Source organism: Cricetulus griseus, chromosome 4 (genome assembly GCF_003668045.3).
Source record: "Cricetulus griseus strain 17A/GY chromosome 4, alternate assembly CriGri-PICRH-1.0, whole genome shotgun sequence".
In the NCBI taxonomy this organism is placed as follows: domain Eukaryota; kingdom Metazoa; phylum Chordata; class Mammalia; order Rodentia; family Cricetidae; genus Cricetulus; species Cricetulus griseus.
The window spans coordinates 218117775-218132221 of record NC_048597.1 but is presented as its reverse complement, the minus strand read 5'-3'; the positions used below and the strand labels follow the sequence as shown (position 1 = coordinate 218132221).

The window sequence follows — 14447 nt, the reverse complement described above, 5'->3', positions numbered from 1 at the left end:
TGAGGCTTGGGTGAGAGGTATATGAGCCATCTGGGGAACCCAGCCTTAGAGTGACATTCTATATCCTCAGGTGGTGGGCACACTAGACCTGTTGCTGGCCCTGCTTCAGGGCTCTCCATCACAAGAGCCCTTGGCTGCCTTCCTGTTAGAGCCAGGGAACCTTGAGGTGCTGCTCACGCTGCTGGTGCGGCCAAGATCACCACCCCTTTTGACTGACAGAGTCTGCAAGGTATATCCAGTCCCCTCCTGACCTCAGTATCCCATTCTCTGAGGCCCCTGACTGGAATCTAGGGAAGCCTTGCACCAGTGAATAAACCACTTCCACAGGCCTCTTCTGGAGCCACACACCTGTGTGGTGACTTCTCATCCTGTGTTAAGTCCTCTGTGATGGCAGCCCCTTGGTCTCCCTCACACAGATCTTGCGAAGACTGCAACAGAATGAACGGTTACCTGAGCGGAACCGCCAGAGGCTCCGGCTTCGAGACTGTGGTCTCCAGGGTCTTGTTGCCAGCTTGCCCGAGGGGACCGTCTCTCTCCAGCTCTGCCAAGGTCTCTACAAGCTGTTTGTAGGAGCAGGTATAACCTGGTTGGGACCAAGAGGCCCCTCAGATGGCGGGGAGGATGCATTTCAGTGGTAGAATGCTTATCTAGAATTTGCCAGGCCTTGGGTTCAATCCCCAACACAGCAACAAACAAACAAAAAATAGCAGGCAGAGGGGGCAACATGTATCAGGGGAATGGGACTGGTGGGGAGAGGGAATGTTCCCCCAGGAGACAGGACTGAGGTAGTCCCCTCCTTCTGTGTCAGTCCCTCAGGTTGCATCCCCGGATTGCCTGAATCTCTCAGATTTGTTGGCTGTGGTACAGCTGTCCCTCCAGGCTGACCTGAGCGTCCGCCTGGACATCTGCCGTCAGGTGAGTAAGGAGAAAAGCTTGGGGAGTTGGTTTTACCTGTCTGGGATGGGGGTGTCTTTGGAGGCCCCCACTGTTAAGACCTTGGGATGAGGGTCTAGGGAAACAATCAGATGGCCTCTAATTTGCTGTACCCTGGCTCGGCAGCTCTTTCACCTCATCTACGGACAGCCAGAAGTAGTGCGGCTGCTGGCCAGACAAGCTGGTTGGCAGAATGTGCTGACCCGCCTGTATGTCCTAGAGGCTGCCACAGCCAGCAGTCCCCCGCGCTTTCTCCCAGAGTTGCCCACCTCCCTGGAGCCAGCCCTTTCCCCACCACCCACTGAGTTGCCTGCTGAGTCCTCTGAGGTCTTCCTGCCCTCCGAGTTCCCCTGCCCTGATCCAGATGCCTTTTACCATGCCCTCTCCCCATTCAGTACACCCTTTGACCTGGGCCTGGAACGGGCCAGCGTTGGCTCAGGCAATACTGCTGGCGGTGGCAGCAGCAGTGGGACTATTACTCCAGCCAGCCAGCCTGGCACACCTTCCCCACTGGATGGGCCACGGCCCTTCCCTACTGTCCAAGGCCGCCACAGCTCCAGTCTCTCCAATGTGCTAGAGGACGGAAGCCTGCTAGAACCCACCGTCAGTGGGGATGACACCTCGAACACGAGCAACCCTCAGGTGAGGTGGACCCACCTTCTGACATTGCATTGTGTCTGGAGATGACCCCTCAGGAAAGCAGGTTTAGCAGTGTGACCTCTCCAAAGATGTGCCTGATATCAGGGCTGATATTCTCAAGTGCAGTTGTGTTGAGCCACAGTGGAAGAGAGCAGCCATATAGGGCCCAGACTTTAAAGGGCCTAGGGACAGCCTATCTCTTCTAGAGGAAAAGCAAGTGCTCTTAACTGCTAAGTTGTCTCTCCAGCCCCAGTTCTCCTTGAGAATTCCTTTGTGAGTATCTCCCCTCCTCCTCGGAATCCAGCAGAGCCCAGGTTTCTCCCCAGAGTTCAGACAGTGACTGAAGCCCCTGTGCCATTTTTCTTAGGCCTCTAAACAGTCTGGCTGTTTGTCAAATGCTGCCTCTCACCATTCCTGCTAATGGGTAGGCAAGGGGTGCTGAGCAGAGATCCCCTCCTCTCCCAGCCCATGGCCCTTACTATCCTCCTGTGCCCATAGCAAACCCCTGAAGAGGAGCTGTGCAACTTGCTCACCAATGTGCTGTTCTCAGTGACGTGGCGGGGTGTGGAGGGCAGTGATGAGGCCGCTTGGCGGGAGCGTGGCCAGGTCTTCTCAGTACTTACCCAACTGGGGGCCTCAGCCACACTTGTACGCCCACCAGACTGTATCAAGCGCTGGTAAGAGGGGTGATTGGGGGTCTCTGGGAGCCCAGAAACCAGAGAACGTGCAAAGTAGGTGCTGAGTCCTTCTCTTGGCCAGCCTCCTAGAGATGATGTTGGAGTCAGCCCTGACCGACATCAAGGAGGCTCCCCCAGGAAGCTTGGCCAACCTTACCCAGCAGGCACTGTGGCTGCTACGTCTGCTGCAGGATTTCCTATGTGCCGAGGGCCATGGTAATCAGGAGCTATGGAGTGAAAAGGTGCGACCATTCAGAGGGGCGTAAGCCACATGCATTCTGTGTCCTTATGAACCAGGGGTGGGTATCTAGTCTGGGAGATGGGCGCATACCCAGGGCAGTGCTGAACACATCAGCATGAACATCTATAGGCATGTCTAGTTAGGCCAAGGTTTGGGGTGGATGACAGTGTTAGAGACGGCCAGATACACCTTGCAGAGTTGGTCGAGCAGTGATGGCAGTGACCTTGCTCAAACCTCACCTAGCCTCCAGCCCAAACTATCTTGCTTTCATCCTGTGCTTCCCTGGCCTTGTGTGGTAACACACTGGAAATGTTGTATGTGGCAGCTCTTTGAAGGTGTGTGTAACCTCCTGGATCGCCTGGGCGCCTGGCCACATCTAGCCAATAGTATACCTGCTCTCTGTGAGATGGCACAGATTGGCTTACGCCTGGTGCTTGGCTATATCCTGCTGGAGGATCCACAGGTGAGTGAGCATGCTTGCGGGCCGTGGGGGTGGAGCTGGTGGGGGTGGAGCAACCAGTGACACCCTCGTTGCCTCTCCCCTGCAGCTGCACGCCCAGGCCTATGTGAAGCTGCACACCCTGCTGCAGACAGCAGTGCCAGCCCGCCGTGAAGAGGCGTGCTACGTCCTCTCCAAACTGGAGGCTGCTCTCAGCCGGGCCCTGAACACCTCGTCCTCTGAGACAGAGCATGCACAGCCTCCATCTACAGCTGTGGCAGCCTCTGAGCGCTGTTCATGGTTGGTGCCACTGGTCCGCACGCTGCTGGACCGAGCTTATGGACCCCTGGGACTGCAGTGGGGGCTGCCCTCCTTACCACCCACCAATGGAAGCCCCACCTTCTTTGAGGACTTCCAGGCTTTTTGTGCCACACCTGAATGGCGCCACTTCATCGATAAGCAGGTACCTAAAGGAGGCAGGGCTCAAGGAAGAGGAATGGGGACTAGAGCACACCTCAAGCACTAGTCTCTCCCCATTAACCCTCCAGGTACAGCCCACCATGTCAAAGTTTGAAATGGACACATACGCGAAGAGCCATGACCTCATGTCAGGCTTCTGGAATGCCTGCTATGACATGCTTATGAGCAGCGGGCAGCGGCATCAGCGGGAACGAATCCAGAGTGGAAGGGCCTTCCAGGTGCGTAGCCCAGAATGGGGGACAGTGCTTTCTCACCTGTACACCCGGGAGACAGTTAATAGGGCAGGGTAAAGGTGGGTTGGAGAAACAGCAGCCAGTGTGATTGACCTGTTCTTGCCACAGGAGCTGGTCCTGGAGCCTGCGCAGCGCAGGGCTCGCCTGGAGGGACTGCGCCATGCAGCTGTGCTGAAACAGCAGGCGGCACAGCACTCAGCGGCCCTGCTGCACTGGGGAGCACTGTGGCGCCAGCTTTCTAGCCCCTGTGGGGCCTGGGCACTAAGGTGGGCTGGGCTCTAGGGTGGAGGAGCTGGGCGTGGTACAAAGGGAATGACGTAAGAGTGCCAGCTTGCCTTTGGCTCTCTGCTCAAGGTCTTAAATAGAATCATGCAACATGAATAGCAACAGCAGTCTTAGCCACGGCGGGTGGGAGGGAGTGGTGGGTGTTCACAGTAGCACACACCTTTTATCCCAGCACTCTGGAGGTAGAGTTCCAGGACAGCCAAGGCTACACAGAGAAACCCTACCACACACACAAAAAAAACCCCAGCAGTCTTGAAATGGGGGCCCTGTAATCTTTTGTTGGCCCTTGACAATTCCTGGTGATATGTCTACAGGGTCCCTCCAACCCCCCACTGGAAGTTATCTAGTGCAGAGACATACTCACGTATGCGACTAAAACTGGTACCCAATCATCACTTTGACCCTCACTTAGAAGCCAGTGCCCTACGTGACAATTTAGGTGAGTGTGTTGTGCTTAGTCCACCCAGCTGGTATTTCCCATCATGCCTTGCTCTAATTAAGTATGATTGGCCTTGTGCAGGTGAAGCTCCTATGACACCCACTGAAGAGGCCTCACTGCCTCTGGCAGTGACCAAAGAGGCCAAAATCAGTGCCCCTCCAGAGGAGCTGCTTGAAGACCAGTTAGGGGAGGATGAGATGGCTGTGCTGGAGACCCTGTGAGTGGGAAGACTGGGGGCTGGACCAGGATGTATGCCTTCAGTGGGCCTGAGTCTGTGTTGAGTACCCTGAAGGGGCTCTCTAACCCCAGATTTTGAAGTTATTTAAAAGGGTGTGTGGCTGGGTGGTCTTTAGTAGTTTAGCACCTCTGAGCAAGGCTAAGGAAAACCAAAACAATGTGGGGACCAGGGCAGGGGTGTGTGAGGAGAAGCAGGGCAGCAGGAGGGGTGACCTGACAAGCAGCCAGAGGGACTTTTAAGTTCAACTATGGCACAGGGTCAGTGAGCACTAGGCCCTGGGCAACTCCTCTCTGTGAGGGAGGTGTGAACATGTGACTTAATGATTCATGGCCCTTGTCAAGAAGGGTTGTCCCCATCACTAGCTGAGCTGTATGCATGCTGATCCCCAGGATGGAGGCAGCGGAGCTAGACGAGCAGCATGAGAAGTTGGTGTTGTCAGCTGAGTGCCAGCTTGTCACAGTGGTGGCCGTGGTCCCAGGACTATTAGAGGTCACCACACAGCACGTTTACTTCTATGATGGCAGTACAGAACGTGTGGAAACGGAGGAAGGTGCGCTGTGGTGGAGTTGGTGGGGGGATGGCAGAGAAGGGCCAAGGTCTGGAGTAGGAGGAGCCAGTGACTCCTGACACCTACTGTTGGTCCTGTAGGCATTGGCCATGATTTCCGGCGCCCCTTGGCTCAGCTGCGTGAGGTCCACCTGCGGCGTTTTAACCTGAGGCGCTCAGCACTCGAGCTCTTCTTCATTGATCAGTCTAACTATTTCCTCAACTTCCCCTGCAAGGGGTCTGGCTCCTCAGCTTCATCTCCCTGCCAGGCTCCCAGGCCGCAGCCCTACCCCATCCCACCCCACACCCAGGTACGGAACCAGGTGTACTCGTGGCTCCTGCGCTTGCGGCCACACACCCAAGGCTACCTAAGCAGCCGCTCCCCCCAGGAGATGCTTCGTGCCTCAGGACTTACTCAGGTAAGAGTCCTGTGTGGACTGTGAGGTGGGGACTTTGTAAGCTGGGGGTTATGAACAATTTCACTGCTCATCCTTTACCATCCTGTCCTCCAGAAATGGGTACAGCGAGAGATATCCAACTTTGAATACTTGATGCAACTCAACACAATTGCCGGACGCACCTATAATGACCTGTCTCAGTACCCTGTGGTGAGGGCCCCACTCTGTATACATACCCTGCCCCTCCCCTCTGATCTGTCAATGCCAGCTAATGGGCGAGGCCCTCAGCACAGTCCCTGAATACTTCACCTATAACTAAGATCTGGCTTCTGTTGGCTGCCTTGGCCTCACTCCCTGGCCCTCTTTTCTTCCTGCTGGGCCCTGGTCTCCTGGAAGGAGTGTCTATTGTAGACCGTCTGTGCTCCTGCAACCCTTCCAAGTGGTATCGTGAACAGGCTCTATTCATCTTCCTGAGTGTTGAGGGCAGGGCAGGGTGGGCTGGCAAGCCATCAGGGTCTTCATGGAGCTTCTTCCCTGGGTGGGTGGCCAGTTCCCCTGGGTCTTGCAGGACTACGTGTCCCCAGTCTTGGACCTCAGCAATCCAGCTGTCTTCCGGGACCTGTCCAAACCCATCGGTGTGGTGAACCCAAAGCATGCCCAGCTCGTGAGGGAGAAGTGAGCATGTGGGCAGGGCAGGGCTCAGTGGGCTGGGGATGGGTGGGCGAAAGGCTCCTGCTGACTTCTGTTGCCTGTGGCTTCAGATATGAGAGCTTTGAGGACCCAGCAGGTACAATCGACAAGTTCCACTACGGTACCCACTATTCCAACGCAGCAGGTGTGATGCATTACCTCATCCGGGTGGAACCCTTCACCTCCCTGCATGTCCAGCTACAGAGTGGCCGGTGCGCCCGGGGGTGATGGGAGGTTGGGGAGGAGGGGGACACAGCCTTCCTGGCAGCCTCTTGTCTGCCTCTGGTTTTATACATCCCATCTGACCTTGGCTGTGTCCTTCCACCAGCTTTGACTGCTCTGACCGGCAGTTCCACTCCGTGGCAGCAGCGTGGCAGGCACGCCTAGAGAGCCCTGCTGATGTGAAGGAGCTCATCCCAGAGTTCTTCTACTTTCCCGACTTCCTGGAGAACCAGAATGGTAGAATGCAAGGCCTGGCTGTGGGAGTGGGGGCCTGGGCGTGACTGTCCAGACGGGGTGCCCAGGATACACAGGGACACTGTTAACCTTCTCCTTTGCTAGGCTTTGACCTGGGCTGCCTCCAGTTGACCAATGAGAAGGTGGGTGATGTGGTGCTGCCGCCGTGGGCCAGCTGTCCAGAGGACTTTATCCAACAGCACCGCCGGGCTCTGGTGAGGAGGTGACACAGGCAGGCAGCCAGTTGAGCTGTGGTGGGGTTCACAGTCCCAGGATTGACTGCCACTTCCTACCCTCAGGAGTCAGAGTATGTGTCCACCCACCTGCATGAGTGGATCGACCTCATCTTTGGCTACAAGCAGCGGGGTCCAGCAGCCGAGGAGGCCCTCAATGTCTTCTATTACTGCACCTATGAAGGTAGGCAGTGCCCTACACAGAAGTTGGAGCCAGGGCACAGATGCAGAAGACACTGAAGGAGTTCTGACTCCTTTGCCTCCCTCTCAGGGGCCGTAGACCTGGACCATGTGGCAGATGAACGGGAACGGAAGGCTCTGGAAGGCATCATCAGCAACTTTGGGCAGACCCCGTGTCAGCTGCTAAAGGTAAGAGCTGCTTGGAATACAGTGGTCAAGAGGACCCGGGTCAGCCGGGCACTGGTGGTGCACGCCTTTAATCCCAGCACTTGGGACACACAGGCAGGTGGATCTCTGTCAGTTTGAGGCCAGCCTGGTCTACAGAGTTCTCCAGAGTTTCAGGACAGCCAGAGCTACACAGAGAAACCCTGTCTCAAAGAAAAAAAAAGAGCACTCGTGTCGTGGTGCTGACTAGTTCTCATCTCCAGGAGCCACATCCACCCCGGCTCTCAGCTGAGGAAGCAGCCAGTCGCCTTGCTCGTCTGGACACTAACTCACCTAGCATTTTCCAGAACCTGGACCAGCTCAAGGCTTTTTTTGCTGAGGTGAAAAGAGGGCAGGAGCTTAGCTTCTTCTGGGAGATGGGTTTAACTGCACTGTCCTTCTCACTTGTGGGGCCAGATGAGAATGCTACACGAATTAACAGATTCAAAGGCATCTTGTAGACATGACGGTAGGAGGAAGGAGGCTCTCTTGAGGAGGGCCAGGACAAGCTGTGATTTCTAGAACAACCCCCGAGAAGCTGAGTGGAGCCGGGGGTCGGGATGGAGGGAATCAGGCCTCGGATCCTTCCTGCATCTTCACGTAGGCCCCACTTTCTCTCCTGTCACTGGGCTGAGGCCCAGGAGGAGTGGACGGAAAATCAAGGTTGAGATCTTCTTCTGTCTGTGATGCCCTTCCACATACTGCTGACACTGCCTCTCTGTATGACACCCACTCTGTGCCCCTGGGGGTCAAGAGCTGGGGCTCTGCTGCCCCTCAACAGCAGCTCTCCACATTTCTCTACAGGTGATCAGTGAAGGCGAACCTCTGCTGTTGGCACTAGTACCCCACCGGCAATCCCACTCCTTCATCACCCAAGGCTCCTCAGACCTGTTGGTAAGTGGACTGGGCAGGGGTCCTCCTTAGCTCATCCCTCCTGCCTTTGCCCCTAAACCACCTTATCACACTCCTCCCAACAGGTGACTGTGAGTGCCAGTGGGCTGCTGGGTACACATAGCTGGTTGCCCTATGACCGAAACATCAACAACTACTTCACCTTCAGCAAAGATCCCAGCATGGGCAACCCCAAGTAAGACAGAGCTGTGGGTAGGGGTGGGCCATGTCCTATGCCTTGAAACACCTCCCCACCTAAACAGAATACAAGACCAACTGCAAGGTTAGCCTAGATCTCTTGCCTGTGGCCCAGCCTCACGTACCGGCTTCTCATTGGCTTAGGATGCAAAAACTACTCAGTGGGCCCTGGGTGCCAGGCAGTGGCATGAGTGGGCATGCACTGGCAGTGGCCCCCGACGGAAAGCTGCTTTTCAGTGGTGGTCATTGGGATGGCAGCCTGCGTGTGACTGGACTACCCCGTGGCAAACTGTTGAACCAGCTAAGCCGACACCTTGGTATGAGCAGGCCTGGTGGCAGGGAAATGAGACTTGCAGGTGTGGAATGGGATTCTGAATTGGACCTGGGAGGGTACAGTAACCCTGTTATGCAGATGTAGTGACCTGCCTTGCACTGGACACCTGTGGCATCTACCTCATCTCAGGCTCCCGGGACACCACGTGCATGGTATGGCGTCTTCTGCAGCAGGTGTGTACGGGGCAGTCCTCCTGCCATCCTTTCCTCTTACTACTGTGAGCAAGTCTGGGGATTCATTGCCCTCCAACCCTCTGGCTTGGATAAAGTCTTAAACCAGCCCTGCTTCCCACAGGGTGGTTTTTCAGTAGGGCTGGCACCAAAGCCTGTACAGGTTTTATATGGACACGAGGCTGCAGTGAGCTGCGTGGCCATCAGCACTGAACTTGACATGGCTGTGTCTGGATCTGAGGTGTGTGTACACGTGCCCCGGGGAGGCTGTGTGCTAAGGCCTTCAGTTCTCTGCTCAGCACCCCAATCTGCCTCCTGTAGGATGGAACTGTGATCATACACACTGTACGCCGAGGTCAGTTTGTGGCAGCACTAAGGCCTCCAGGTGCCACACTGCCTGGACCTGTGTCACACCTAGCACTGGGGTCTGAAGGCCAGATTGTTGTACAGAGCTCTGCTTGTGAACGCCCTGGGGCCCAGGTACGGGGACTGGTTACCCAGCAAAGACAACGGGGCAGGGCAGCTGGAATGGTGGGCAGTTGCTGATGCTCCCGTTTCTTACAGGTCACCTACTCCTTGCACCTGTACTCGGTGAATGGGAGGTTGAGGGCGTCGTTGCCCCTGGCAGAGCAGCCGACAGCCCTGACAGTGGCAGGGGACTTTATTCTGCTGGGCACCCTCCAGTGCTCTCTGCACATCCTCCATTTGAACAAGTGAGCCCCACTTTTAGTTCCTGGCCCCTCTCGGTGGTAGTTGTTGGCACAGGGTGATAGGGAGTGCACTCTGTCCAGCGGCACGTTCTTCTAGGTGTGTTACCCAGGGGTTCTTGCCCTGGATTTCCCTCAGCTACACAGTTGTGGGAGTGTTATGAATCCGGGATGGAGTTTAGCCAGCCTTAAAATGAGGACAAAGTAGATACATGGGATAATGTAGACATCTATCTCTTAGCTGTGTTTGATTGAGACCTCCTTGCAGTCGTGACTCGCTGTATGTCCATTTCTCGGCTCTAGACTGCGGCCTGCTGTGCCTCCCCTGCCCATGAAAGTGCCAGTACGCAGTGTGTCTGTGACCAAGGAGCGTAGCCACGCACTGGTGGGCCTGGAGGACGGCAAACTGATCGTCGTGGGCGCTGGGCAGCCTTCCGAGGTGAGGACTAGAGCAGGCGGGCCGGGCATCGAATCCGTAGGGTGGGAAGCAGCTTCCCAGGCTCACCGCATCCCAGCCCATCCCATCCCTCCTTTCGCCAGGTGCGCAGCAGCCAGTTCGCACGGAAGCTGTGGCGCTCCTCGCGGCGCATCTCCCAGGTGTCCTCTGGGGAAACCGAGTACAATCCTGGCGAGGCTCGCTGAACCTGGCGCCTAGGTGCTCAGACCCCGCCCGCCCGAGCACGATGCTCTGCCCACGAGACTGCTGCACCAGGGGGTGGGCGGGGCCCACCCTCCAGCTCAGGGATTGGCAGATGGCATCACCAGGAAGTCCCGCCCCTCGCCGGCTGAGGGGAGACCTAGCGCCGGCCTCAGAGGCCACAGCTGCATATTTTGCACAATCTGGGGTGGGGTGGGGTGGGGTAGGGGGAATTCCTACTTTCAAACCCCATGTTTCAGTGAAGCACAAAGACCACCCGTGGCCTTAATCCCTAAAGGTGACTTTCGCTGCCCATCCTCAGCAATAAACTTGGCCTACTTTTGTAGCCGCTTGGTTTCTGGAGTGTACGTGTGCCCGCCTTCTCGGCCTTCTGTGGCCACCGTTCTCAGTCCCCCGGGGGCACCGGTCTGGCCTGACATGTCATTCTTCCTGGGCAGGCTCCTGGCTCGCAGCTCTTATGGTCCATCGCATGGCTTTCGCATGCCATTTGCGCGCGCTGGCAACCAGGCCGGGCCGCTTCGGTGGCTCTGAGAGCTGCGAGCTCCGGCGTGGGGCGGGGGCGAGACCGCGCCCTCGAGCTCAGCCCCGCCTCTTCATTGTCCTGCTCCCCTCTCCCACACCCCCACCCCAGCCTTGGCCCGCCCCTAGCTTTGGCTCACTCTTTCTTGGGCAGACCGGAACCTGCCCTCTCCAGGGACTCCCGCCGTCTTCCCGGCTGAGTGGATCCTGGCACCCTTGGAGGGGTGGCCACCGAAGGTCAGGAGGGGTGGGAGTGACGAGCCAGGTTCTTGCTAGGTGGAAGGGGACAGAACTTCCTTTCTCCCGCCTCGAGTGCCCTGATCCTACGGGTACCAGCCTGTGTGTTGGGGTGTGTATAGGCCTGCGGGGGCTGTTGAATTGTGTCTTAGAATTTTGGGCTTAGAGATGGGTGGGGAGGCCGGGAGAAGTTCCAGCAGCTCAGGATGGGTGGGGTAGATTCCAGGGCCTGTCTGCTGCTACTGGTTTACAGGCCCACACACCAACTAGGATACCGGAAGCCCCCTACTTCCAATGTGGTAAGTGACACAAAGGTACATAGTCCGAAAAGGGGCCACCCATCCCTGAGGCTTACCTGGCTACAGCACTGGACTGCTGACAGCCACACCACAGCTACGTCATGCGCCAGACTTTGGTTATGAAGCCCTAGCTGTTGGGGACTTGGGGAGCCTTTCTGAATCTCTTCCTTCTTCAGGAGGTCTCTCCTCCTTCCGGATCTGGAGCCTCTCCTCAGCCTGCAGGAAGTGGGTCTCAGCGGATTTAGTACTGTAGGGTTCAAATGAGCCCCTGGACTGAGTGGCCCTCTCTGAAACTTCCAAATGAGAAAAGACTAACCTTAGGTCCCCTGGATCTACAGGCCCTGTGACCTTGTTGAGCCCATTAAGGTATCCTTTCAGCGCCTGACCGTAGAGGGCTGGCCACTGGAGCAAAGAGTGGGAGCCTAGTCAGTACAGGAGGTCCTGTCTTGGGACCTTGGGATGTTGGATTTTGGCAGATATGTATGAGCATGAGCCTTTCAGTGGTCCCTAGGGATGCTTCAGCCTGAGTTGGGGTGTGTGTGGGTGGGTGGGTCACACTACATATATCTGCACTCTCCTTAATTCCCTGAACTCAACCCAGGTGTTTGCCAAGGTCTTTGAGGTAGGGTGATTTCTACCCTGAACAATAAATACCCCAGCCCACCAGTTTGGGCTATTGGGGCCAGCACAGTCACCTCCACCTACTCGACACAGGGAAACTGTTCCAGCCCTGGCGTGAATCATTGTGGAGTGAGCTAGTAATGGGGACAGGCTACCCCAGGGACTTCTGATGGCAGATCTGAGAATCTCCTCATATCCCCACAGAATTCCTACTGGACTCAGAAAAACAGTCTTCTGGCTCCTTCAGCTCGGCGCTGTGCACGACTCACCTTCACCAAGAAGCAGCACAGCAGGCAGTGCCTGGCAAAGCCATGCTCCACAACGTCAGCCACAGCAAAGGTGTGGTCTACACAGGTACGAATTCTGTGACCCAGATCCTAGGCAGCAGGCAGACTGGGAGGTGGAGTGGGTCATGTACAATTCATTCTCAGGCTCTGTTCCTTGAACCTACACTGGGTACAAGGACTGGTCCCTAGACTTAAGGCTGGAGAGAATACCAGTATTTACTTCTAGTTAAGTTTTATTTTTATGGTTTTGTGAAAACAACACACATCAATGTGGTCTCACAGTTAGTCCAGTGCCATGTAAACAGGTGGTGTCAGCAGCACGAAGAGAGAGGGATTAAGGAAGGCTTCAGAATAGATTCCTGCCATGATTTTAGAAGGTATAACAGCAAGAACACAAGTCTGGATGCGGCTGGGGGGTGGTGGCGCACGCCTTTAATCCCAGCACTTGGGAGGCAGAGGCAGGCGGATCTCTGTGAGTTCTAGGCCAGCCTGGTCTACAGAGTGAGTTCCAGAACAGCCAAGACTGTTACACAGAGAAACCCTGCCTCAGAAGATGGCAAGATACATCTGCATCACCCACAATGGCAAGCCAAGGGTACATATGTACCTGTACATGTATGTATGTGACGTTGCCCACAGAGGCTGTAAGAGGGCATCAAACCCCCTGGAGCCCTGGTTCCAAGTGGTTGTGAGCCATCCAGTGTGCTGGCAACAGAATTCTGGTCCTGGAATGGAACAGGCACTGTTAACCATTTAGTAAGCATGCGGGGTTCAGAGGACTTGTGGAAGTCAGTTTTCTCCTTCTACCACGTGCATCCTGGGGGATCAAACTCAGGGTGTCATGCTTGGTGGCATGTGTCTGCTGAGCCATTCTTGCCAGTTCACGGCCAGCCAGCTGTGAATGCCATGCTGAATCCTTGACTACATGGTGAGCTCTATTGCTTTCGGAACTTTCTGTCAAAATGGCCTAGGTGAGGCTGTCGTGGCTCCCCATCTTGACCACTTCACCTTTGTCTTCACAGATACAGCCCTGAAGGGGCAGGGTAGGGACAGGGAAAGAGTGTGGGCTGGAGTTGAAGGAGCCCTGGCCCCCAATACCTCCTCATTTCCCCCTGAGCCTCCTGGGGCCTCAAGCAACATCATTCCTGTCTACTGTGCCCTCCTAGCTACTGTGGTCCTTGGTTTGCTTGCCTATGTGGCCTTCAAATGGTAGGTGGTCTGGGTACTGCCCTGTGGCATCCCCGCCACACCTGGAATCCCAGCCAGCTCCTTGTCTTAGTACCCTCTGGCCTCTACAGTTGGCGCTCACATAAGCAAAGACAACAGTTGGCCAAAGCTCGGACTGTAGAACTTGGGGACCCTGACAGGGACCATCGGCATGGTGACAGCAGTATCTTCGTGGACTCTCCTCATTGTCTGGAGCCCTGTATCCCCAGCCAGGGTGAGCATCTTTCCTGAGTCAGTAGTCCTTTGTTTTTAGTGCTATCTCACCACCCACTAATGAATCTTATCTCCTACCCTAGGACCAAATCCTGACCCTGGTTGCCGACTTTACCTGCGTATTTCCCAGCAGCAGCAGCAGGAGGTTGAGCGGCTCTTGATGTTGGGTGAACCTGCCAATGGGTGGCAGGGGCTGGCAAGCCAGCTGGGCTACCAAGCTGAGGTTGTGGAAACCATGGCCCGTGACCAGGTGCCAGCCTGTACCCTGCTAAGGGACTGGGCTGTCCAAGAAGGAAGCAGAGCCACCCTCAGAGTACTACAGGATGCCCTGGCTGCCATAGGCCGTGAAGATGTGGTCCAGGTTTTGAGCTCATCAGCCGAGGGCTGCTCTGTGGTGTGAGTGACATCCCCCAGTGCTTCCCGCACTGGCACTCCTTACCATTCTTACCACCTCAGGTCCCCTCCTTGGACTTCTGGCTTCAGCCACTTCATGTCCCTTCACCCTCCTCTCCAAGATAGGAAGCAGAGTTTGGGGGATGGGTAAGAGTAGGGCATGGCTCTGCCAACAGACCCCTGTTCTGCCTCCCTTTATTTAGCTCCAGCTATTTTTTTAAACCACTCATTAAAGGCAACTTTGACTTGTGTTCTAGTCTATTCAGCTCCTTGGGCCTGTAAGACAATTGAGTAGCTGTGAAATAGAGGCCCAGAAAAGGACTTGGAAGTCCGTAAGATAGGGAGGACCTTCTCCAAGCAGCAGCTGGGATGGCAGGCACTT

At 55.9% G+C, this 14447-nt stretch overlaps 2 protein-coding genes across 8 annotated transcripts in view; both read left to right on the top strand.

The window, feature by feature from the left end:
- The window catches only part of Nbeal2 (neurobeachin like 2), a 32545-nt gene extending 21951 nt beyond the window's left edge, over positions 1–10594 (top strand). For 4 of the 5 annotated variants that reach the window (XM_027414690.2, XM_027414692.2, XM_027414691.2 and 1 more), the window contains 31 exons: positions 71–229; positions 417–576; positions 809–915; positions 1060–1575; positions 2071–2249; positions 2332–2491; positions 2816–2953; positions 3039–3392; positions 3478–3627; positions 3751–3908; positions 4242–4366; positions 4448–4583; positions 4994–5154; positions 5253–5569; positions 5663–5758; positions 6099–6223; positions 6310–6450; positions 6567–6697; positions 6800–6909; positions 6994–7111; positions 7199–7296; positions 7536–7652; positions 8116–8205; positions 8289–8398; positions 8545–8717; positions 8813–8907; positions 9029–9145; positions 9226–9384; positions 9469–9617; positions 9915–10050; positions 10152–10594. In XM_027414690.2, coding sequence (XP_027270491.1) covers positions 71–229; positions 417–576; positions 809–915; positions 1060–1575; positions 2071–2249; positions 2332–2491; positions 2816–2953; positions 3039–3392; positions 3478–3627; positions 3751–3908; positions 4242–4366; positions 4448–4583; positions 4994–5154; positions 5253–5569; positions 5663–5758; positions 6099–6223; positions 6310–6450; positions 6567–6697; positions 6800–6909; positions 6994–7111; positions 7199–7296; positions 7536–7652; positions 8116–8205; positions 8289–8398; positions 8545–8717; positions 8813–8907; positions 9029–9145; positions 9226–9384; positions 9469–9617; positions 9915–10050; positions 10152–10253 — 4887 coding nt within the window. In that variant the 3' untranslated portion in view covers positions 10254–10594. Of the gene's footprint in view, positions 1–70; positions 230–416; positions 577–808; positions 916–1059; positions 1576–2070; positions 2250–2331; positions 2492–2815; positions 2954–3038; positions 3393–3477; positions 3628–3750; positions 3909–4241; positions 4367–4447; positions 4584–4993; positions 5155–5252; positions 5570–5662; positions 5759–6098; positions 6224–6309; positions 6451–6566; positions 6698–6799; positions 6910–6993; positions 7112–7198; positions 7297–7535; positions 7653–8115; positions 8206–8288; positions 8399–8544; positions 8718–8812; positions 8908–9028; positions 9146–9225; positions 9385–9468; positions 9618–9879; positions 10051–10151 lie in introns of all 5 variants that reach the window. The other variant, XR_004769768.1, reaches the window with a different exon arrangement.
- A 138-nt stretch (positions 10595–10732) lies between these two features.
- LOC100765926 (death domain-containing membrane protein NRADD) lies at positions 10733–14316 on the top strand. Of its 3 annotated transcripts, none has more exons than XM_027414697.2 (5): positions 10733–11025; positions 12150–12299; positions 13255–13441; positions 13531–13673; positions 13756–14316. In XM_027414697.2, the coding sequence occupies exons 2-5, from the start codon at positions 12257–12259 to the stop codon at positions 14070–14072; spliced, it is 690 nt and encodes a 229-aa protein (XP_027270498.1). In that variant the 5' UTR covers positions 10733–11025; positions 12150–12256; the 3' UTR covers positions 14073–14316. The 3 variants fall into 3 exon arrangements, with proteins under 3 accessions (XP_027270498.1, XP_027270499.1, XP_035299897.1); XM_027414698.2 differs by lacking the exon at positions 10733–11025 and adding an exon at positions 11032–11324; XM_035444006.1 differs by lacking the exons at positions 10733–11025; positions 12150–12299 and having other exon boundaries at positions 12309–13441.
- Positions 14317–14447: the final 131 nt, after the last annotated feature.

Excerpts from the sequence above, each read along its gene's own strand:
- LOC100765926 (XM_035444006.1), top strand. The coding sequence starts at position 13,158 with ATGGTGAGCTCTATTGCTTTCGGAACTTTCTGTCAAAATGGCCTAGGT. Across the intron at positions 13,442-13,530 it reads GCCTATGTGGCCTTCAAATG|TTGGCGCTCACATAAGCAAA; the intron begins GTAGGTGGTCTG and ends TGGCCTCTACAG. Across the intron at positions 13,674-13,755 it reads GCCCTGTATCCCCAGCCAGG|GACCAAATCCTGACCCTGGT; the intron begins GTGAGCATCTTT and ends CTCCTACCCTAG.